The sequence below is a fragment of the Miniopterus schreibersii genome (assembly GCF_964146895.1).
Source record: "Miniopterus schreibersii genome assembly, chromosome: 1".
Lineage (NCBI taxonomy): Eukaryota > Metazoa > Chordata > Mammalia > Chiroptera > Miniopteridae > Miniopterus > Miniopterus schreibersii.
Genome location: NC_138101.1, coordinates 25,865,363 through 25,889,915, shown reverse-complemented (window position 1 = coordinate 25,889,915; position 24,553 = coordinate 25,865,363). Strand labels below are relative to the sequence as shown.

General features: G+C 40.7%; 1 protein-coding gene across 2 annotated transcripts in view; it reads left to right on the top strand.

Moving 5' to 3' along the window:
- Positions 1 to 997: 997 nt before the first annotated feature.
- GABRA2 (gamma-aminobutyric acid type A receptor subunit alpha2) overlaps positions 998 to 24,553 on the top strand; it is a 111,599-nt gene continuing 88,043 nt past the window's right edge. The window contains exons 1-3 of one of the 2 annotated variants that reach the window (XM_081120479.1): positions 998 to 1,330; positions 2,227 to 2,316; positions 4,794 to 4,909. In XM_081120479.1, coding sequence (XP_080976605.1) covers positions 2,252 to 2,316; positions 4,794 to 4,909 — 181 coding nt within the window. In that variant the 5' untranslated portion in view covers positions 998 to 1,330; positions 2,227 to 2,251. The remainder of the gene's footprint in view (positions 1,331 to 2,226; positions 2,317 to 4,793; positions 4,910 to 24,553) is intronic. The other variant, XM_081120480.1, reaches the window with a different exon arrangement.

Sequence of the window (24,553 nt, the reverse complement as noted above, 5' to 3'; positions counted from 1 at the left end):
CTGTCTCTCTCTCTCTCTCTGTCTCTCTCTCTCTTGTTCAAGTTGCTCATTTAGATTTTATCGCCTCAGATCAAACAGAAAAGAGGAGACAGATCCAACACCCAATGCTGACAGCGTACCGTGGGGGCTGGAGTTACAACAGGTCTCCCTTTTAACAGAAAAAAAAAAAAAAAAGCCCCGAAGGCGGAAAACCGCACACTCGGCCGTCTCCCACCCTGGGAAAGCCCCCGGAGGCAGCAGGAGCGCGGCCGGTCCGGTCGCTCGGGGAAACGTGAACTCTTTAGAGCCGTCGGTTGACCGCGGCCGCCAGGTCGGGGGGGGTGCCCGCGGAGAGGCTGGGAAGGAGCCGCCGAGGGAGCCCGCGGCTGCCCGACCTGCGTGACCCGCAAACGGGCGGCCGGCGGAGGGAAGTCGCCACCCCAGAGCCTGGAGGAGGAACCGGTCCCGACGGCGGGAGCGTGGAGGAATGAGCGACACACCCAGGGGCCCAGGGAAGCAAAGAAACTTCCTGCTGTCTGAGGCCACCAACACGCACTGAGCCGGGTCCCGCGAGCGAGCGCTGATGACTGAGTGCGGGCGACGCGTCCCCTCGCCCGGCGGGAGCCGAGCCTCTTCGCCCCTCCAGGCAGCCGCGCCGCTCCCCAGCCGGGGGGTCGGGGGCTGGCGGCGGGCGCGGCCCGGGGACCTGGGGACACGCGGCCGTTGCGTTAGCCACCCCGCACCCGCACCCCCCGCAGCACCGTAGCAACCTAGGGGCCTGCGGGGAGCCGGCTGCGCCGCCGCGGGGAGCGGTCCCCGGCCGCGCGTGGGCTCCGCTCCGCCCGCGCGCTGTGGGCGAGGCGAGCAGCGCTCCGGGCGCCCCGCCGCTCCCGCCGCCGCCGGGGCTGTGCCGCCGCAGGTGCCCCGCGGACCGCGACCCCGAGCGCGGCGGGGGTGGGGGTCCCTGCGGGCCCCGAGTCCCCGCGAGCCCTCCTCCCGGGCCTGGCTCCTCCTCCAGGCGCGGGGCTCGTGCTCGCCGCTGCCCGCGCGCACCGCGCCTCCGCTCGCGTCCCCCGCCCCGCCCGCCCGCTCCCGCCGACGCTGCCCCCTCCTCCTCTCCCCCTCCCCTCCTCCCCTCCTCCCCTCCTCCTCCCAGCCCCGCGCCGCCACTACGGACGCTTCGCCTCTACTCCTCGCGCGGCCGCCGCTCCCCGCGCTCCTCCCGGCGCCGCGGGCCCTCGGCTCCCGGCTCTGGCCGCCGCGGCCGGGCTCTCGCGTCCCTCCCAAGTTTCCTCTCTGCCCAGGGCCGGGGCAGCGCGAGGGAAGCAGCGCGTTCCGCCCGCCGCTGCAGGTAAGGGCGCCCGCGTTGGTGCCAACGGGGACCCTTTCCATTGCCCGTGCCTGGCGTGTGTGCCTTGTCCTCCCCCTTCCCCCCCCCCCCCCCGCTCCCTGGAAACGGAGGGGGTCGGGCTCGCGCCCCTCGCAGCCCCTCTGGGCAGAACCGCGGCCGCGTCCCCAGAAGCGCGCGTGCGAGTCGGGGGCTGCGGGGGGCGGCGCGGCGCGGGCGCCTGGCTGCCCCACAGTCTCCAACTTCGCGCGCGGCGCTCGGCGACCTGCCGCCTGGGCTGCACCCGGGGCCCCGCGCTCCCGCCGGGAGCGGCTGTCCCACTCGAACCGGACAGAACCGAACCGAACCGACCCCGGCTGCCTCCGAGCCGCGGTCTTCGGCAAGTGTGGATGGGCAGGGAGGGCGACCGCGATGCTTCGTTGGCGAGGGAGTGGAGAGTGAAAGGCGAGAGGACTGCAGCCCCGGAACGAGAAGACACGCTCGACGTAAGGGGCCGGCTGCGCCCTGCTCCCTCGCCTCGGCCGCGGGGTGGTCCTGGAAGAGCGGCTGGTGGCACGAGGCGCCCGCCTCTCCCCCCCCTTCTCGAGCTCCCCTCCAGCCCGTTCTCCCCTCTGGCTCCCATGTCATTTCGGGGTCCCGTGTGTTGTTATTGCACGTCTGTGTGTGCGCGCAAAACAGTGTTTGCCGACGACGGGCAGAGTGTGATGACTTGATCATCTGGCTGTCAGAAGGAGAAGGAACCCCCCAAACCAGAGCCAGCGCTCACCCGCCCAGCTCGCCCTGCCCCCTGCGCTGGAATCGCCCCCCAGCTGTGGCAGAGTCCCCCGAAATGACGGCCTCCGGGGGCTGCTGGGACGGCGGGGCGGCATTTCATTTTGCGTCTTTCGGTTTCCTTCCAGGGCTTTCCGAAGGGAGGCGAGGACCATGAGGCCGACCGTGGGCAGCGCGCAGCTGCTGCTGCTGGCCTCCCTGGTGGGGGGCCCCGCCAGGTGAGCGGCGCGGCGCGGCTTCGGGGAGGGCTGCCTTTCCACGAGCGAGGCGTGTGCGGAAGAATTTTTTTCTAATGATTTAAAAAGATTGTACCAAGAACCTGAACTACGTAGTGGCAGACGTGATAAAAAGTTCACTGCTTCTGGCTTTTAGCTATAAATACAAAAGTGAACGGAAACATTTCCTAAAAAAAAAAAAAAAAAAAAAAAAAAAAGGCTGAAGAAAACAGTATCCTTTGGATGGCATATTCTTGCAAGGAATTGAAGGGATGAAGTTATATGCATTTTTAATAACACCAAACTTCAATGAAGTCATCAGTTTTTCTTTAAGCCAAATGAAAAAGCACAAACTAAAATCATTTGTGTTAACTTCACGTTTTCCTTCCTCCCTCCCTCGCTCCCTCCCTCTCTCTTTCTTTTCTTTCCTTTCTTCTTGGCTCTTTTAGTCAACAGAGAAAAGCTAAATGATATGTGAGCCTTAAACCTCTAGGTGGAGGTAGTATACAACTTCACAATCACAAACAATAAAATAAAAGCTTAATTTGTTAATCAACTTTTTATATTATTGATTTGGAGATCTTTTGTTCTTAAAATAATTACTGTCATAAAGAGTACTGATTTTAAACATGTAACTAAATATTTTGCCTATGTTCTACAAACATGAAATATTTTTTTGCTTTTAGTAATTTCATCATAGTTGTAGTCTTTTCTGATTTTTTTATGACCACTGGACATCTTTTATTGATTGCCTTTAGTATGTTTTTAAAATACCAGGGGACTTAAAATATAAGATTCATAGGAATGTTCATGTAACCACTCCTTTTTTTTTTTTTTTAAGAAAAAAATGTTTATTAAATCTTTATTTCCCTTTTAACTTTTCATTTTTCTGTCCAATCTGTTGTCAAAGTATGAAAATATTTCCTAGAATTGAGAAGAAATAAATCTCTTTATAAAGACTCCTTTTAACTGGAGAAAAGTCTCATTTGACATCTTAATACTGACTTTAGAAAGAAACTGTGATATGTGATTCAAAAAACCCACTTTTGACTGAAAAGCTCTATGTGAAACTTTATGACTGTCTTAGTGATTGGTTCGAAAATTAGCTTAAGACATGGAGGAACTTGAGGATGGAGGGTCTGAACTAATTTGCTTACGTAATTTTTAAACATTTATCTTTATATCAGTGTTTTAATATTTTCCCTGCTTTCAAGACAATATTTTAAATTGGTTATCAGTTTTTGATGTATTGTGACTATTTTTAGCTACTAGCTGTGTAATCATTTAAATGCAAATGGACCCTGTCAACGATGTTTTACATAATACACCTTGCTCAGAATGCAGATTACATAGAATCTTTTATTTTAAAGGAGCGAACACACTTGATCAATTAATAATCATTGAAAATCCTCAGCTTAACCATATTTCCCTCTATTAGTTTTCTGTTCTGTATTTGACCAGTAATGCTCATGCCAGTATTTCATTCTATTATATAAAAGATTCTCTATTTACTTATTTTTGGCCAGTAATTTAAATCTCTGAATCATTCTGGGGGAAAATGGCAGTGTAGAGGGACATTCTGTTTTATACAGAATGCTTCTGCATCAATTTGCTGGATGTCACAAAATCAGGTCTCTGGCTTTCTGATGGAAAAATAATGGAGAAAATCACTGTTTGTAACCCTCTTTTTGGTGATATTTTAAGACCATTTGTTCTTTCCACAAATTTATCACACACACACACTTACAAAAGTAGCTGGGCGTTTGAATCTTTAGGTGACCCCTGTCTCTTTCCTCAAAGTCCTGCCAGGAGGGGTCTCGACCTCCTAGGCTGTCTGCAGCTCTGAATGTGCTGCTGATCCTTTCAGAGCCCACCTCCACCTCCTGGCTCCACGCAGACTGGAACACAGCCAGCAGAGTTCCCCTGATGTCTGTATTGCGCTTGGCCATTGGGTGGAGGTATACCCAAAGTAAGGAAGTCATCTTGGCTTAAAAAGAGAAAAAGACATAAAGAGAAAAAGAAAGGCACTCATGAGGAAGGCAGAGAAATTTAGTGTCTCCAAGGGAGCAAGTTTTTTCTGAATTAATATTCAAATCACTGAAGAATTATTTCAGGAGACCCTTTGATTATTGTAGTTAGAATAACATTACTAATAGTATCTGCTTGTGATAATCTGCAATCATAATATATTCTAGGGAATAGATTTTAGGAAAAAAAGGGATAGTCCATACACATTGCTAAGGGGTAGATACCTGAAATAATTTTGACGTCAAACTTTCTAATAATCTGGTATTTAGTATCCATTTTCCACAGCATATTTACCTTCCCCCATAGACATATAGGTATTTATCGAAGTGAAAAGAAGAGTGGGTTGCACTAATAGTTTAGGGAGCCTTAAAATTCAAATCAAGAAAGAAAAGCATATTGGCACTTGCAAAACACATATGTATATGTATCAGCTTATAAAATTATCTGTTTAGGTTGGTGCTGGCTAACATCCAAGAAGATGGGCCTGAAAATAACATTACCATCTTTACAAGAATTCTAGACAGACTTCTGGATGGTTACGATAATCGGCTGAGACCAGGACTGGGAGGTAAAAATAGTTTTACCTTTTTTAAACTCTCACGAAATAATACCTTTAGAAGTTAAGATAAATATTTATATTTTAATACATTTTATGTATAAATGCATTTCCATGTATTAAAACACCGTAGATAATAGAAAGTAAGGTGTATGAAATAAACATTTTCTGTGATTCCTTTTATGCATACACACAACATATTTAACATATCTTTTATAGAATTGCTCAAGTCCTATAAGAGCCCTGACCTTCTGCATGAGTAGTTTTAAGTTAGTTCATTTACAATGGTTAAATTTTGTAAACTTGGAGTATGTGAAAGGGCCACATTATTGGGCAGAAATGCTTGTGTAATATCTGGTTTCCTTCATCACATTTTATAGGTGCCCATTTTAACATCAGTACAGATATGCACAAATGGGTTACATAAATAAAAGAGTATCTGTGTTGTATTTCAACACACACTCTTTTTAGGATTCTGTGATATTTCTTATACAGCATGTGGCATTTCTAAAATGCAGCACAGGTTTGGCATTCTTGGAACTTTCAAAGACATTTAGATTCACGTTAACTGTAGGCCTAAATTTATTGGGCTGTGGCAGAGTTTGACTTGAAATGTAAACATTAATTTTTCAACTCAGAAAAGCAACCTGTTTTTATTCATAAAGGTAAAGAAAATTAGGCTTGGCTAATACGTTAAATTTTCATTATATTTCAGCATAGCTATATGATACTAAGGAGATTAGGTGAAAGAAGGCTAAATGTGTAATTCTTAAAGGGGTTTTGAGTTAAAATATCATTACTTATCCCTTCTAATGTGAGATATATATCTGTATGCGCACATTTATCACATGTGTGCTGTACTTACTAGGGTGTTCAATTTAACAGTTAATTCAAAATTAAGAGAAATTAGTTGAACACTTGATATTAATCGAAGATTTATATAGTTAGCGTGGTTATTACCAGGTTGGCAATTTAGCAATATTAAGTTGAATAAGTACCTGGATGTTTACGTAAATACTTTCTTTGAAAAATGTAGGTGGTTGTTAATTTAATATATATTTAGCAATTGTACGATTTGCATTGTCTAGGAATCAGAAAGAGCAAGGAAAAATACAATGTGTTTTTAAATAATAGGTCATTTAATTGCTATTAGTTTTTGACTTGAATCCTGAGTATTACCTTGCATTTTAAGAGAGAAATGCTGAGAAGGAACAATGTTCAGAAATATGACACTGTATCTCTCAGAAAGAATTCAATGGACAGTTAGTTTTCTAAAAGGAAAGACTGAAAGGAACAGACCATTTCCTTAGTAATTAGTATGCTTAATGTGCATGAATATAAGGTATTACTGTCCATGTTAGCATATATGACAAAGAGCTATTGCCAAACTCATGCAACAGAAATATGCCTAGCATAAGGCTTTCACAATTCATGATGGTGGTTTGAGAGTTAGATTGCACTGAGGCAGATATTTTCCCTAAGCCATGAATTGTATCACTTTTAAATAAATTATGTGCTGTCCAAAACCAAAAATATTTGAGCTAGACCTTGGATTTTGTCTCTGAGGCTTTAGGAGAAATTATTACACTGTGGCTGTATGGCTGGTAGTAGAAACTACCTGTGGCAGGGCATGGATTTTGCCATTTATCTCTTTATATTTCTTTTGTAATGTCTCTTACATTCATTTTTACTTCCATTGTCAAGACTCAAATATAGATCCTGTCACCATTTTATTTGGGTTAATGTAATAGATTAAGTGGATCTTCTTGACTAGTGTTTTCTGGTTTCCCAAACTTTATCTGATGTTTTACATATGCTAATATTATTAGTGTTCTTTTATATTTATGATGCTTTTATATGCCACTCTCTTTTCTTGATCAGATGCGTTCCGTGGCTCCCCATTGCCTTCAGTAGACGGTGGTGAGGAGTAGTGGAAAGAATATGGGCCTTGGAGGCAGATAGATCTAGATTGGAGTTTCTTCTCCACCCACACACAAAACTGTGCCTTTCCCAGTTAATCTCAGTTTCCTTTATTTAAAATAGCCATGATATATCTCCCTTTCTACTTCATAGGGCTGACGAGAGGATTACATAAACCAAAAGTGTACACAAGCTCGTGCCACACACTGGCCATTCAACAAAGATCTATTTCCTCTCTCTTCCCTTAGCTGTCTAAGTTGCCGATCAGGGTTTTCTACAATCTACTTCTCTGGCTCCATTTTTCCTTTGCCCTCCCATCCATTCTGCACTTCAAATGCATCTATTCACTTTCCTTTGCTAAACCATCCACGTCTTCTGCCTGGGCCTTTGGGCATATTATCGCCTCTCACTGGAATTACCTTTCCTCTTCCTCTCTGAGGATCTAAACCTTACCTGTTCTATAAAGACTACGTCAGCACTGGTCCTCTTTAGTAAAGATTTTTCTTAACTGAATTGAAGCACCCAGATTCAATTTTCTCTCTCTGGAATTTCTTTAGTAGTTGTTGGCTCTGTATCTCATTTGGTACTTATTATGTGCTATCTTGGATTATTTATTATGTTTTTATGTGTCTCTTGTTACTTTAACAAGATTGCAAGCTCATTGAGACAAGATATTGTATCATAAATCTGTGTGCTTTCAGCAACTAAATATTGATTTGCATATTGTGGCCATAAAATAAATGTTGATGGCTTGATTAACTTTTCTGTGACCAGTTAATCATCTGTAAAATGGAGCTACTCATACCTGGCTGACCATGTTCAAGTGATATGTTGAGCATCTTGCTGCAGAATTGCAGTGTTGCTTGGTGAAGAGAACCTAACTTTAGACTGTGGGGATTTAGGGAAAATCCTGGTTCTGGTACTGAACAATCCTGTGACCTTTGAAACTTAGCCTCTCTGGGTCCACATTTGTCCTGTATAAAATGATGTTACTAATAGTTTTGATGACTATTAAATACAGTGACATATACAAAGAATTTAGCACAGTGACTAGCATATAATAGAGAGTTAATAAATAGCAGTGGCTAAAAGACTTCTACAAATTTTCTAAATGTACAGTTGTTAATGTAAATTATTCTTATGGTTACTTCTGCATCCACAGTTCTTAGCCTGAATGTTCATATGTCATTCCAAAGAGAAAGTTCAGGGAAATTACTTGTATCATTATGTTCCAGAAATTAATAAGGGAAAAAATGGGTTTGATTCTATTTTAATATATCAAACTGAACATCTCTATTGATGAGTAATTTGGATAATTAATCTCAATTATCACTTTCTTTCCTTTGTGACTAATATAAATGAATAAATAGGAAAGAGCAATCAGTTCTGGACCATGAGTTAGAAAAATTGTTCTTTTCACCTGGCTGTGCCACTTGCTAGATCTTATCTTAGGCAGGGTACTTAGACAACCTGAGCTTTGGCATTTTCTCTGGGAATATGGGAATCATTGTATTTTATTCTGAGAGAAGGAGGGTAAATTGGGATTCACATATATAACAAAAGTTATACAATATACCAAGTGATACAATTTTAAGATATTTAATGATTAATAATAGATCCTCTTTAAAAGTTAAGTCAGATCATGCTGCTCAACTGCTTGAAACCCTGCAATGGTTTCTACTTCATTCAGAATAAAGCCCAGATTTCTGTGGTGGCCTCCAGCACCCTGCAGGACCTGTCTCTGTTTTTCCTCTGACCTCCCCTCACACGACTCTCCCTGCCAATGCTGCCGCCGTCACACTGGTTTCCTTGCCGGTCTTTGAACGCACCAGGATGCTCCTTGGAGCCTTTTCCCTGGATATCCATTGATCTCTTCTTCTCAATGAGGCCTACCCTGACCAACCAGATACATGCAAGATAATTTATATCTTTATTCATGTTATGTTTATTGCTTATTTTTGGTCTCTTTTGCTACTACGTAGGCTCACTGAGGTCAGGGATTTTAGTCCATTTTGTTCTTTGGTTCCTATCATCAGTAAGTACTCAATTAAATATTTCTTGAATAAACATTTATTGCATTTATTTATTTTATTTTATTTTACTGTGCTACTGGGGAAAAGAATCAACTATAGATAGAAAGTATTCTTAAAATAAATGGAGCAGTTGTTATTTAATTACCACCTTAGACTTTCACTATTAGCATCAGCATATCTAAGGCTGAGTTCTCGTGAATTGGAACCATTGTTACACCAGTTACTCAAATTTCTGATTTAATGTTAGGTGCAGTTCTGCCGTGAACTGACTATGATTTTGGATGATTTTGGATGATTCATTTATCTGAACTGTGACTTAATTTTCTCCCCTGTGAAATGGAAGGAAAAGTTCTACTTATTCTGTTTATATTTCACAGGGATATTATGGGCTCAAGGAAATTAATATTCTTAAGAAAGCATAGTGTGACATACATTTGATGAGTCTTAGTATTGTTGGGAATAGCAGGGGAGAGTTCTTCAAGGAGATGCCATCTTACAAGGTCGCATCCTTTAAAATCACAACCAGAAAATACTGGAATGTCTTGTGCATTAGTGGGCCTACTTCCTTGTGAGCCTGGAAGCCTGAGATGGGTTTGCCTTGATGTCTTATCTACCAAGACCACACATTCAGATCAACTAGAACAAATAACCGAATCGGTTTTTCCTTTTCTTTATTTTAGTCACTGGAGCTAACAATTCATGGTATCGCTCATCTATTTTTATATTCCATAAGAGGCTTTCCAATTGTTAACTGAATGAAAGGAGCAACATTTGTTTTTTAGATGAATTTTATGGGGTCATTGGAAAAGTGGATGTGTAGACAGGCCTTGTATATTTTGACAGCTAACATCCACAGTGTTAAACAGTGACAACTATTAGAAATGACAAGCCTTGGTATCTAAATTATAGATTTAGTCTGGAGAATCTAGATTGAGTACCATGCTTAATTGCATGTCAAAAGGCTGTTTTGAGGAGGTTGTCTAGATAGGTTTTTTGTTTTTTTTTCCACTCAGTTCTCTTGTTTTATACTCTGAAACCTTGAAGACTCTTACAGCTTAAAGCCATGAAAAACACGTACGATCATAGTATTAGGGTGGCTGAGGGTGAGTTTTCAACTTCACTCTTGGATATTTATCCTCAGGCTATAGGGTGATGTGTGGTAACATGTTCTATGAATTTTACTACTCTCAAATTTATAAAAATAAAATATAGACTATTCAGTGGAAAATGTATAGAAAAATCTGATCTCTCCCAGAACCTAAGAGGGACTCTGACCTCAAAACAACATTGTATTACTGTATAAAGTAATGGTTAAGACCAATGCCTCTGGATACCAGCATCTTTGGATTTGAATTCTGTTGCCACCCTATATTAACTACAAAACTTTTAACGTATTACTCAACCTCTCCTTGCTTTTGTTTCATTTGTACAATGAGAGTAAAATTATGTAACTTATTGGTTTTCTGGGATTGAATTTTTTGAATCTGAATCCTTCGGACAGTTTCTGACATGCAGACTAAAACCTCAATACATATTGATATTATTATCACTGTTATTTTTGGTCCTACTATACTACTTCTACTATGAATGCAATAGAAGACATCACCCAGTGTTTCAATTAATTTATAACAGCTATGACTTCTAAAAAATGATAAATTTGTAGCTCATATAACCCACATTTAAAGAAAGGAGATGTTTGTATCTTTCTTACACAGTGAGTTTCATTGTGCAGGCACACTTTTGTATGTGTAAGGAATCTCTGAAAACAAAACGTACCATAAAAGAAATATGACAAATTTATTGCTTCTATAATTATTATGACATATCACAATTTGGCATCATCAGTTCATGATAATGAATTTACCTGTAGGAGCAAAATTATATTTGTATCAAAAAAGCTCATTATAAAACATCAGTAGTGATTTTAGAGATGTTAAGCTGAAAGAAGCATGTTGATCAGCCTAATACTGGATGTGCCAGGTACTTGAAAGGTCTTGTAACTATGGAGTGTATGCCTGACACTTGACAGCATCCTATGAGGTTAGGGGTGGTGGAAGCATCAGGAGGGAGACAGCACATTGTAAATGACCTGTAACCTCTCTAAAGAGTTCAGGAGGAAGGGAAAGTGAGCTGCAGGATGAGCACAACGGAGGAGATTAAGTTGTCAAGAAGTTCTAGTCTCGGGTGGAGGGCACATAAACCTCCAACATTGGGGACTCTGCTTCTTTGAAAAGCTGTGATATTTGGCATTCTCCTCACTCAGCAGCTGCACTTGGGGCTGATGCTCTCGAAGAAGCACAAGGCAGCTAGAATCTCATCTGTCACCCCTTCTGACTTAGACTTCTTAGATTCCCTAAAGTGTCCATAGGAGGGTAATTTTCAGAATAAGCCTTGGCATCGAGAAATTTCAGAGATTTTTTCACTCTCTGCCACCAGATTGCACTCACTTGAGTTTGCCTAAGGGTCACCGGGGACACGGCATTTGATTATTTCATGAGTGAGAAAATGGAAATGAGTTTAGGGTGATTTCACATAAGGGTGTAAATAGCTTTCAGGAAATGTGTAAATGACTACTATCAAGTCACTTGTTATTTCCTATTCACATAAAATTATTTTGTGGAAAGCATGAAACATAGAAAGCAGAAAGGTACTTGCTGCCTGAGGTGAGATGCTACAGGCGAGGCTGGAAACTCTGGGCATGCTTTTCTTTCTTCTTCTTCTTTTTTTTTTTTTTTTAATATATCTTTATTGATTTCAGAGAGAGGAAGGGAGAGGGAGAGAGATGTAGAAACATCAATGATGAGAGAGTCACTGATTGGCTGCCTCCTGCACGTCCCCGACTAGGGATCGAGCCCGCAACCCAGGCATGTGCCCTGACCGGGAATCGAACCCCGATCACCTGGATCCTAGGTCGACGCTCAACCGCTGAGCCACGCCCGGCTGGGCTGGGCATGCTTTTCAAAGTCAGTTCCTTCAATTTTGTCCCCTGGCCAGCTACCTGCTACTCCCCTCTGGCACCAGAATCCTATGGGCTTCATTACAGTGCATGTTAGGTTAAAATAACACCACCACCACCACAGGGCAGTGTTATGCACATGCATTTGGATTCTTTCTAATATTTCAGGGCAAAACTAAGGAACATCATATGTTTCTGCACACCCGCACTAACGCTGTGAGTAACCCTGTCAGACTAGCACTAAGACCGGCTTCTTCAGAAATGTTGAGAGTGGAGGTAATTTTGTGAAACTTATTCTGTTTGTTGTTTTAACTACATATATATAGCTTGCAATTATTTCACAGAAAAGGCAGCAATAACATGCCTGAGATTGCATGGTGGGATTTATACTCTCAGATCTCCAGCAAAATTCAAGGTAACGTCATTGAAGTGCACGGCCCAGAGATTACTGCCTGTGTTTTAAGAATCCAACGCAAAGGCTTTGTCTTTCCCTTAAAACATTACTTAGTAGCAGTTTGTTCTGTCAACCATTGCTGTTAGAAAGGTGTTGCCCTCAGCTGTAATTTCCAGGGATTGTTATTTTTGCTTTTTCAGGCACAAGTGTGCTTTACCCACCGTATTGTTTGCCCTCTAGCTTTTAACTCAGGTGCAATCAAAGTCGTTCTTTTTCCCTCGTCTTTGAACATCCAGTGGATAAACTGACCGTAGGCATGACCCAGCCATTTGTTTCAGTATTATTATTTTTATTGCTACAGCTCAGTCATATTGTAGAAATCTATGTTAGTTGTGGAGATGGCCAAGTAAACAGCTTGGCCAGTCAGTAATTCATTGCTTTTCAGTATATTAACATGGAAGGAGTGAAATGAAATTATTCTAGTATTCTGTTCCCTCACCATGTGTGTTGAAGGCTTCTGGCGTGCCCGACCTTCTGCAGGTATGAAGATGTAACGTCCAGTGTCGGCCTCAGGGGATGACCTTCCTCGGAGGACAGATTGTTAATATAACTTGAAACACTAGAACATGCTATTGAAGTTTAGAGAAGTAAGAAATCACTTTTACTTGCACCATATATAGTTCTGTGCCTGTATACATAGTTCATTCATCCAACTGTTTCTAAGGGCTGGAGATTTGCTGGGCCCTATTTTAAATGCTGGAGACACTATGATGAACAAGAACCAGTCTTTGCAGAAATTCACATTACACCAGATTTTGGCTCTTTCTGCCTTTTGAGTGTCCTAGACATTGTTTTCTTTTTCCCCCTCCTTAATTAAGAGTACTGTATGATCACCCTGTATTTCCTTTATTGAACTGTAAGTCTTCTCTCGGAAAGGGAATCGTGATTTCTGGCATATTCACTGCCAGGCTGAGAGTTATGCTCTCTGTGGAAGTACATAGCGATCAGAGAGCACGTCTTTCTCTCTGCTGTAGGGGTGCGAGAGTGTTTATGTTGTGTGGCATTCCCAGAGGCAATAAAGCAAGTGTTAATTCCAGTAGAAACTTCTTGACACTCCTCCGTTCTCTTCTTAAGGAAACTGTATTTTCTGCCTTAATTTGTTTTGAGCTACAGATAAGTTAAATAATAACTAGATATGCCCTGTGAAATAAAGAAAATAAATGACATGAGATATAATGTAATGAGTATTTGAATTTTTAATATTCCTGACAAAATAGAATTCTGAAAACTTGTTTTTAATTTGATATACTCTCATTTCTTGAGGTACAGATCTTATCATTTAAGAGTAAAGGATGAAGATAATAAAATTAACATTTAAATTCAAAAGGATTTCACGTAGAAGCTCATCAAATTAGGAAAATCAATTTATCATAAGACATTGATCCCTTAGAATTCCCCACTGGGCTTTCTCATTTCAGGTGACTTACATTAGGTGTAGTTTTCATATATTTGTAAGTTTTTATTATACCTTTTTAAAAATTAAAAAAAACCACCTAGCATGTAAAAAAGTGTAAGTCCATCTTTATCTTAATTTGATGTGAGTTAAATGATGTGAATTTTTAAGTTTTTTGTATTTATACTTGTTTTTTTCAATATTTAAAACATGTTAAAAATAAAAGTTTTTATATAAAATTCAAAAATATAGTACTCTGTTATAAGAGCATCCTTTTAAATAAACATCTTTATTAAAATTCAGGATGTTCCTCATTAGGGAGTGAATGTAAAATGTAGCACAGACAGAGATTGTTCCAGTAGTGTGTGGGAGGCCATTCTTTCTGTACTATGGTATTTCAGTTAAGGTATTATGAATTTGATTTAAAGCATAATGAAAAATGTAAGGTTTTTCTTCTTCTGATATAGTATTCACAGAAAAATATACGTCCACATTAAGATAGTGCTGTTTTCAACTATTTGGTGGAGATGCTTAGTGAAGTCTACTAGACTTTAGAAGTATTTCAGGACTATGAAATGATGAGTGATACAATGAATTTCTTCTGTGAGTTGAGGGGTAGAGCTATGTCACAAGGTTAAGGAAGGTTGAAGAAAGGATGAGAGAGCTTCCTAATGGCATTCCCAAACCCATTATTTAGATTATGTTTTGTAGTGGTACCAAAAGCATTTTAGTAAGTACTAGGGAAGCATTTGGCTTCCATTAAGAAGGTAAAAGGATCAGGTGCTTTTAGTGTGGTATGTATTGAAACCTCTCCAGGGAAAGGAGATCTCCAGGCTTGAATTGGAGGAGTGGTCTGGGAGAATGTGAACAAAGGCCATGGGAGACATTTAGAAAAAGGTGAAAGGTTTCCACTTTGCTCCTAGTTACTCACAAGTAGGTTTTACATTTGAAGCAAAAGATGCTGAATTGCTACTCAGATATAGGGGTTGGGAAGTCCAAAATTTTTCAATTATATGAAATTTTTAAAAGCCTTTACAATAGAATTAGGCAAATCAGCCATAGCCAGGCAACAGCAGTAAATGGAACAAATTCATATTTGTTACCATGATTACATAGAGAAGCTTGTCAATCTCTTAAGAAAGAAAATAGTGAACTAAAATGCCAGGCAGGTTTACAAGGAAGATTAAAATTTGGATACCAAGAAAGAAGAAGTCTTAATTAAAAGAAAATGGAATTGCAAGGCTGGTGTTCCAGTCGGGTAGAGGGGAATATGGGAGAGTAGATATAATTAGTTATCTAGGGCATGTGAGAGAATCATCATCGAAACAAAAAGTGTGAGGCTGATGATTGTACTTTGTAGAATAGCAAAAGAATGGTCCAATAGATGTTAGAGGAGCTGGAGCTCTACCATCTCCAGAGAGTAAAAGGTGTGGGCTTAGGTGGTGAAATGTTATGAGGGAATGGGGCGAATGTAGGGCCACTTTAAAGGGAGTTGTCATTAGAACATTACAGTAAAGTCCCCTGATAACTAAAAATTAAAACGGAATATCCTTTTATCATTGTGAGTAGCTTTTGCCTTAATAACCGTTACAGAGTTGCAAGATCAAAGATAAGTAACAGGAAAAGTAAACAGAACCATATTACTAATAGTGTTTATATTAAAGCCTGCCACCATTTCAAAGAGATTAAATATAAAAACTTGGCTTGTTATTCTTAAAACCTATAAACCAGAATAACAGTGTCAGAATTCTTTTTTTCTTCAAATTTTAAGTGCTTTTATTTATTACTTATTTATTTATCTATTTTTAATTTATCTTTATTGTTGAAAGTATTACAAATGTCCCCCTTTTTTCCCCTCCACCCAGCACCATCCCCTCCAGGTCTTCACCACACTATTGTTTGTGTCCATGGGTTATACATATATGTATATAAGTTCTTAGGTTCATTTTTCCCCACCCACCCACCTGCTCCTGACTTCACTCTGAGATTCATAAGTCTGTTCCATGCTTCTATGTCTCTGGATCTATTTTGTTCATCAGTTTATTTTGTTCATTAGATTTCACATATGAGTAAGATTGTGTGATATTTGTCTTTCTCTTACTGGCTTATTTCGCTTAGCACAATACTATCCAGGTCCCACCATGCTCTTGAAGGGTAAGGGACCCTTCTTTTTTATAGCTGCATAGTGTTCCATGGTATAAATGACTGAGAAGATGCTTGATATGATTTCAGCCTTCTTGAACTTGTAGAGACTTGTTTTGTGGCCTAACATGTGGTCTGTCTTTGGGAATGTCTCATGTGTACTTGAGGAGAATGCATATTCTGCAGTTTTGGGGTGAAATGTTCTGTAAATATCAATTAAATTTATTTGATCTAATGTGTCATTTAGTCACTGTTTCCTTATTGATTGTTTGTCTGGAAGATCTATCCAGTAAAGTCAGTGGGGTGTTAAAGTCCCCTACTATGCCTGTATTGCTGTCAATTTCCCCCTTAAAGTCCTCCAGAAGTTTTTTGGTTTTTTTTTCAGCCTGTATGGGTCTTTTATTCTCGGGTGGGTCTCTTGAACACAGCATATATTTGAGTCACATTTTCTTATCCATTCAGCTACCCTATGTATTTTGATTGGAGCATTTAATCCATTTACATTTAAGGTTATTATTGATAGGTACTTATCTATTGCTGTTTTATTTCTTTATGCCTACGTTTCTTTTTCTCTCTATTTCAATTTCTTATTACAGCAGTCCTTTTAACATTTCTTGCAATGCTGGCTTGTTGGTGATAAACTGTTTTAGCCTTTTTTCTCTGGGAAGCTCTTTATTTCACTATCTATTTTGAATGATAGTCTTGCTGGATAGAGTAGTCTTGGTTTTAGATTCTTTCTTTTATTACCTTGCATACTTCATTCCATTCCTGTAGAGTTTCTGATGAGAAATCAACTGACAGCCTTATGGGAGCTCCTTTATAGGTAACAGATTGCTATTCTTTTGATGCCTTTAAGATTCTTTCTTGTCTTGAATTTTTGGCATTTAAATTATGATGTGTCTGGGTGTGGGCCTGTTGGGTTCTTCTTGCTTGGGACTCTCTGTGCCTCCTGAACTTGTATGACTTTTTCCTTCACCAGGTTAGGGAAGTTTTCCGCCATTATTTCTTCAAACAAATTCCCTATCCCTTGCTTATTCTCTTCCCTTTCTGGCTTCTTATGATACAAATATTGTTGTGCTTCATGTTGTCCCACAGCTCCCTTAAACTGTCCGGTATTTTAATTGTTTTTCTTTTTGGTTCTCTGATTGAGTAATTTTTTCTACCCTGTCTTCTAATTTGCTGATCCAATCCTCAGCTTCCTCTAATCTGCTGTTTATTCCTTCCAATGTGCTTTTTATTTCTACTATGTCATTCTTCATTTCCTTCATAGTTTCCATTTCTTTTCTCATGGTGTTGAGCATCCTTATGATCAGTGTTCTGAACTCTATATCTGTTAGATTGCTTTTCTCCATTTAATTTAGCTACTCTTCTGGGGAGTTTTTTTGTTCTTTCATTTGTGGCTTTATTGTCTCCCCATTTTGACTGCCTGTTTGGCTTTGTTTCTATGTATTAGGTAGATCTTCTAGGATTCCCAGTCTTTCGGATGGTCTCTAGTGCAGACCAATGTCAGACACTGTGACTGGCCTCGAGTACCGTGTTTAAAGCTTTTTGTACTCCATAGCTTGTGGTTTCCTCCACTGGGGCTGGGTGCATTTGGGAAGGACCAAGATTCACACCAAGTTCTGCTTCTCTAAGCCCTGGGTCCAGAAGCAATTCAGGCAAAGACTCAAAGCACTCAGAGGCTGATTGTTATTCAGTCTCATAATGAGCCTCAGGCTGTAGAAACTCCATAGGGTGGGGTGAGAGGTTTTCCAATGGGGTGGGGCAATTGCTTATTCCCCAGGAAAAAGCTCTACGGACACTAAATGTCTACCTGAGAAAGATGTCCTCTGCAGTATGGGGAATGACTCAGCACAGGAATCCAGATGGCTGCCCTCTGAGCTCTATCCCCTGAGCCAGCCCTCCTAGATTCTCCTCACACAGCTCCAGTCCACTGTGCCCTCCCTCCGCTGGATCCCAGGGTGAGCGGCTGCACATGAAACTTTGTGTGTTGGCCTTTTAAGAGGGTGCCTGCATTTCCAGCCATCTCTCCCTGGCAGACAGAAACCCTGCTGCTTTTCACAGCCAGATGTTATGTGAGTACCCCTCTCAGTTCTGGTGCTCTGAACTGGGGAGCCCAGCTTGGGGATTAGATTCTGGAGTTCTCAGTGGGAACCCCCACAGCTGAGATATCCTTCAGGAACTTTAGCTGCTGCCTGTGGGAGCCCCTCAGCCCTCTCACACCTCCACACTTCCTACCAGTCTGTGTAGTCTCTACTTAATGTCCTTGGTTTTGAGGGTGCTCTCCAGCTCATCTTCAGTTGGTTATTCAGGATGATTATTCTGTATTTTACTTGTAATTCCAGTCTTGTCCTGGGAGAGTGTTAGTGTAGCTTCCACTCAATTCACCACCATCTTGGAATGTTGTCATTGTCAGAATTCTTAAAGGATAGCACCAGGCGGATGAAGTAGTGGGAACATTGCTGTAACAGAACCCATTTCAACCTGCATTCTTTAGAGCATCTCAGATAGTCTGAAGGGTTCTTGAAGACGTTTTTAGCTGCCACCAAACTGATCTTATGACTCATAGCTTTAGCAGGGAGGGTCCTGTAGGCTTTCCATTATTATCTGTGAAATTCAGGGATGATGAAAAGTCCCATGGGACCCCATTGTTAGCTCAGGATTGTGATATTTACATTTTGATGCAGTTCTGCTCATTACACTGATGTTCCCTGCCTTTGTCACTCTCCTTTAGCTTCTGCCACACCCAATCTATTCTGTCATTTTTGGTGACATCTTCTAATACAGACGTGTCACACTCAGGCATTTCATTGCCACCAGTTGCAGGGAGCAGCTGCAAATGCTGCCGTTATCGTTGCTGCCTCAGTACAACTGGGGGGTTAAGCAAAGTCTATCAGCAGACAAGGAAAGTGGGCAGGTGCATGTTTAAGTGAGTGGATGTGAAAGTCAGGCAGAAAGCGCATGTCTCTTCATCAGATCCTTTCCCTTTAGGGAACCGTTTTGTGACCTGTCATTTCCATAATTTTCCCCACTCCTCAGAGAGGGTAGTGTGACACTTTACACACTTCTGTCTGAAGACATTAGAAGAAGATGTAATAATCTCAAGTGGCTTTTTATAGTGCAAATTGAATGCCAGTTGGAAACAAAGGAAGCCTTGCTCCTTAACACTGGGATAGAATAATAAAATATAGGTGATAGAAGCATATCATTGTAGCCTTTATCAGTTAAGGATGTATTTGAAAGTAACAAGAAATAAATCTATCTGCAGTGAATTCAGTGGAATCAACTTTTCTCACAAACAAGAAGTCTAGGGGTAGGTGCTGCTAGTACTGGCTGAGTTCTTAAATGATGGCATCAAGAGCCCAGACTCTATTTTTCCACTTCTTTTTCTTTAATGTTCAATTCTGGCTGCTGCAGCTCCAGCTGTCATCTCCACAATCCAGCCTAGAGTGAAAGGGAGTGAAGGCACCAGCTCCATTAGTTCCTTTCATCAGAAAAATAAGCCTTCCCAGCACTTGTAGCTGGTTTTCACCTTTATCTCATAGCTATTTTCTGCTAGGAGAGCATTTGAGAAAATGTGTCTTACCTGGGGTTGGGCACATTTCTACCCTAGGTAAAACTGGAGAATACTTATAAGGAAGATGGGTTGGATATTCAGTCAGTTACTTGCAAGCAATACCTACCACCCATACTAATGCTGATAGAAAAGGTACTTAACCTCTCTGTGCCTCAATTCCCTGCTTTGCAGAATGAAAACTATCAGTTTCAATGATAAGATGATGTATCTGAAGTACTTAAAAGTTGAATTGCGTATGGATTACCAAGGTGGTGATTCTTAAAATGCAGATTTTGATTCAGTTTGTCCCTCTGAAGCTTAAGGGTCTGCGTGTCTAACAGGCCCCCAGGTGATGCTAATGCTGCTAGTCCTTGGGCCGCACTTTGAGTAGAAGGAAGTACTCAGCTAAGGCTACCGTCTTGTACAAGCCCATTGTGCAGTATAGAGAATGGATTGGAATGAAGAGAAGAGGCCCTGTAAGTACTCACTCAATGCTGCTGTTATTATTGTTATTACTGTCTTGGTTTTCTTTAGCTATTAGGAATTCACATTTCTGTTTTTAAAGTGTGACAGTGATAAACCTTACTTTTATCAGAATATAACCTTAGACAAGTTTATTCTTTATGATATGCTTTTACAAAATTGTTAGTGAATATTAGAACTGAGCGTTAACTTCTGTAGATGTACTACATAATGTTAAATATAATTTCTCTATCCAGTTATCAGTATACTTTAATTTTACACATCATAATATATCTATATATTTAAACAAAAAAGAAAACAAACCCGTGATAATGCCATGGTAGTATTTGAACTCTGTTTCATAAAAATGTGTTAGATATACCAATTAACTAGTTATGAGAAAAAAAATACTGACACGAAGATTATAAACTAAATTAATATGAATACTTGATTACAAAAAGGAATCAAATTCTGAATATGGTGTTGTTGTAAATGAAATGCTACCACAGGTGTAATTTTGGAGTAAATAACAGCTCTCTCTTCAAATCAGTTTTTGTTCTATTTACATTGCTTCAGAATTTTCTTTTTGAGCAGATTTTTCTTTAAAGTTATTATGTATGGTTTGTATTAGAGTGACTTACAGGCACCAGATTGTAAACCTAGAGGATCCTGAATTCTAAAAAACTGATTGTATTTCAATTCTAAGACATTAACAAGGGGGAGGGCCTTTGATCGGAAGAGGCTGAGGTGGCAAAGTCATGTATTAGAGCACCAGAAACATTACACACAGGAAAACTTTCCTTTTTCATCTCTCTATGGCCTTGGACAAACAATTACTATCTCTGTGCCTATTTCCAACACGTAAAAATCAGGGAACTATACCAGTGACCTGCAATGTCCCTTCCATCTAAAATTCCTCCTGACTTTTTGTAGCTTGTTTCAAGGCAAATGAGTAGAAAATGAGGTTCTTGGAACAGGAATCTAAGACCAATTTTTTCTTCATTGTAGAGAAATTGAGAGGCAGAGTGTGGACCTGGATAGCTGTGAAGAGTACAAAGGCTGTTTCGTCATCCAGCTTGTAGCACTTAGGAATTTGTGCAAAACTAAGTACTCCCGTTTCATGAAAATTCCAATTAAGAGCTTCTCTTAAAGCGGACTGAGGTTTGATTAGGAAGTGATTGGTACACATGAGGCAGTGATAAATGGACCAAATATATTTACCAATACCAGTGTTTACATGTCTAAATATTGCTCTGTATGTATGTGAGGTGAATGCCAACATCTCTTCAAAGCTCACCCTCTTTGACTTCTCTGCTCTATTGGATGTTGTAAATCTATTTCCTCTTGAAACTGTGTTTCTACCCTTCATCTATTTCATTCTCTGGTTCCTCTTTATCTTCTCTCCTCTTGTACGTGCTCCCTAAAGTTCAGTAGTTTTAACTCTCACTGTTTTCACTTTAAGGATTTCCCTAGGACAGTCCTATTCAGTTCCATAGCCTCACACATTAACCCATACGTGAGTGATCTCTCGTCCTGATGCTGTTTTCTGATGTAGATTTGCCCTTGTTGCCCAGGTGAACTCCCTTGTATGACCGCCCACTGCTTTCAGGATCAGCTCCAGAGAACTTAATGTAGTGTACACAGGCTCTGGCCTCTGTCCACTTTGCTGACCTCATCTCTCACTACATATCGCTGTCTTGCACAAAGGGAATTGAATTCACTGACCTTGTTTCGGTTTTTATTTTTTCATGCATTTGTCTTTCTCTAGCCTGTGGGCCTTTAGGCAGGCTGTTGCTTCTGTTGGGAACACATTTGTCTTTCTTCTGGTTCTAGTTTAGATGTCACTATTTTCTAGCAGCCTTTTGTTATCACCACACACACACACATCCTACATCTCTATTGAACAAATTGCCCATTTCTATATTTGGCATAATATTGTGCTGTTTTGTAATGCCGTGTTCCACCAGTTGGACTCTAAGATCTCTAAAGGCAACATTGACAACTTCTTGTCTGTTGTTCTAGCCCAGTCATGTATAATGCTTCCAGAAGGTAGACAGTAATCATAATATTTGTTGAATAGATGAATAGACAGATGATAAACCGTGTTTTTTCATACATGAAATTTCTCAAACTTAGAGAAAGTAAATTCACAATTTTGCCACCTAAAACTGCTTTTCATGCTGTGGTTCCCTTGCATGGTTAATGTATCCCTATTTGTTAAGCTACAAAAGCTAAAAATCCGTCTGAGAATAACTTTAAATTCTCTTTACTCCTTTCCAGTCTCCTAACTCTAGTTGTGCTATCTGTCCTCTTATATATAGACATCTACCTGAGTGGTTGGCTTGTTTTTGTTTTTAAATAAATAATTAACTTTAAAAATTTAGAAATCAGGATACTTTCAATAAAAATGAGGATTGCTGTCTTCTAATAATGGCAGATCTGGTGGCCCCAGGCTGAAAATTCTTGATAGAAATAGAAATTAAATTGAGGACAGAATTTGAAACTAAGCAACAGTTTTCCTCCTAATAGAGGGAGTGTGTCCTCTACATTTAGCCAGAAATCTCAGGTCCATGTCACCCTGTCAAGTTACCTGCCTAGCCAGTAAATAACAACAAATACCTATCTACCCTTATAAAAACATTTGAGTATGTAAACATTGCTCTATCCTATTTTCTATGTAACCAGATTTATATTTTTTAACTAGATTTGATTGTATAAATCTTTCGCTCAGCATTATTCAATGGGTTTCATTTTCCCCGCTTTCTGGAGCATAACCTCCAGTCTGTGTAACAGTGTTCAGAAACCAGAATAACGGGACTCAATCTCTTCTGCTTCTCCTGGGCAGGACAGATAAAGGAATGAGTTGACATGGAGATGGAAGAGCTACAGTGTGTGCCTTCATTGTGAGAAGGGGACTGGGTGTTTTGTTGTTGTTAACCCTCACTTGAGGATATTTTTTCCATTGATTTTTTAGAGAGAGTGGAAGGGAGAAGGAAGGGGAGAGAGAGAGAGGGGGGGAAGAGAGGGAAGAGAGGGAGAGAGAAACATTGATGTGAGAGACACATCAGTTGGTTGCCTCCTGCATGTGCCCTGACTGGGGTAGGAATGGAACCTGTAACCCAGGTATGTGCCCTTGACTGGGAATTGAACCCCCGACCCTGAGTTGAGCAGGCCAATGCTCTTACCACTGAGCCACACTGGCCAGGGCAGGGACTGGGTTTTAACTGAGAATTACAATATAACTGTATGACATTAGAGTTGCCAGATATTCCAATTATTTTTCAAAAGTCATTGGAAATATCAATTTTATGGGAAGTTTCTTAATTTTTAAAGGCCAAACAATTCTAATTCAAATAGAAACAAACAAAATCTCATGCATCTCAAACAGAACACACTTGAGCATTATTAGTTAGAAGTCTCTGGCCCTAAACCAAGACTTCTCATGAAGGCTATGAAGGAATCAATTGCATAACTTGTTAAATGTGAATTTAACACATTCTCAAACATTCAATCAATTTGGGTTTAGGCCCAGATATCTGCATTTCATCAAATATTTTTTTATTTTGATTCAGATTGTTGAAACACAGGACTAAATCATCTGTTTTCAAGTTTCTTGATAAAAATGATGGCTTCTTCCACCATTCTCTCGTAGTACTTTACTTACATCCTTTTAATTAAACATGAAAAATAAAATATATAGTTAAATTAGCCTGTATCCAAGTGAATCTGACTGGCATTTTCCTGGATAACCTCAAGAAAGGGCTTTTGTACCACTGTTGTGAGCTGGCTCTCATTTTTATAAGGTCAGAGACCTACTTTTGTTTACTAAGTATATTAATCTGAATTAACTGGCTTATGCAGCAGTAACAGCTCTTGGCTTACAACAGTCAAGTTTATTGCTCTATTATTTATCTTGCTCATGACCCAACACTGTCCACTGAAGTTGGAGGTGTGGCGTTTGGCCTCTCTTTCTGAGATCATCCTCACCGAGAGTCTCAGTCTGATGGACATCCACCATCTAAAACATTGCTGGTTACTGAGCAGGGGAAAGACATAGTCAGATTATCACTTGAAACTTTTCCCCCAGATGAGTCCTAACATCATTTCTGCTCACACTCCATTGCTTAAAGGAAGCCATACAGGCATGGTTAACTTCAAGGAGCAGGGAAGTCAACTCTACCATTTACTCAGAAGTAGAAGAATTGGAGATATTTGGCCGCTTAATGATTACTATACTTAGCAAAAAGCACCCATTTCTCCGGGTGTAACTTATCTTCAGTAGTGACAGATAATATACACTGGTTGATGACACAGGTCAAATCTGGTTTTAAGATACATAATTCAGCAACAGTGTTTTGTGTGTAACATGCAGAGTGTGTTCATGAAGTTAATTGTTATGCTTTTTTGACACACCTGATTGGATGCACCTTTAAAGCCTTCTATCCCAGTTCCCAGGAATAAAGAGCTTTGCCATTTGGGCTGGGACGACGTAGCCCGAATTGCGGATATTAAAGAGGAGATAGTCTTTGAAGCGCTAGCTTGAAATCTCAGACCTCCGTGACAGTAATTGCCGGGGAGAGTGAAATTAAATGGATGAGAGCAGAGGCCGTGTCTTTCAAGTTTGTGACTGTGTCCTCAGTGCCTGGCACAGTACCTAGAACTCACTGTCAATTGATTATGTATGTGAGTCCAGCAACCATATACCTAAAAATACATAGACACATCTGTACTTTGCATACC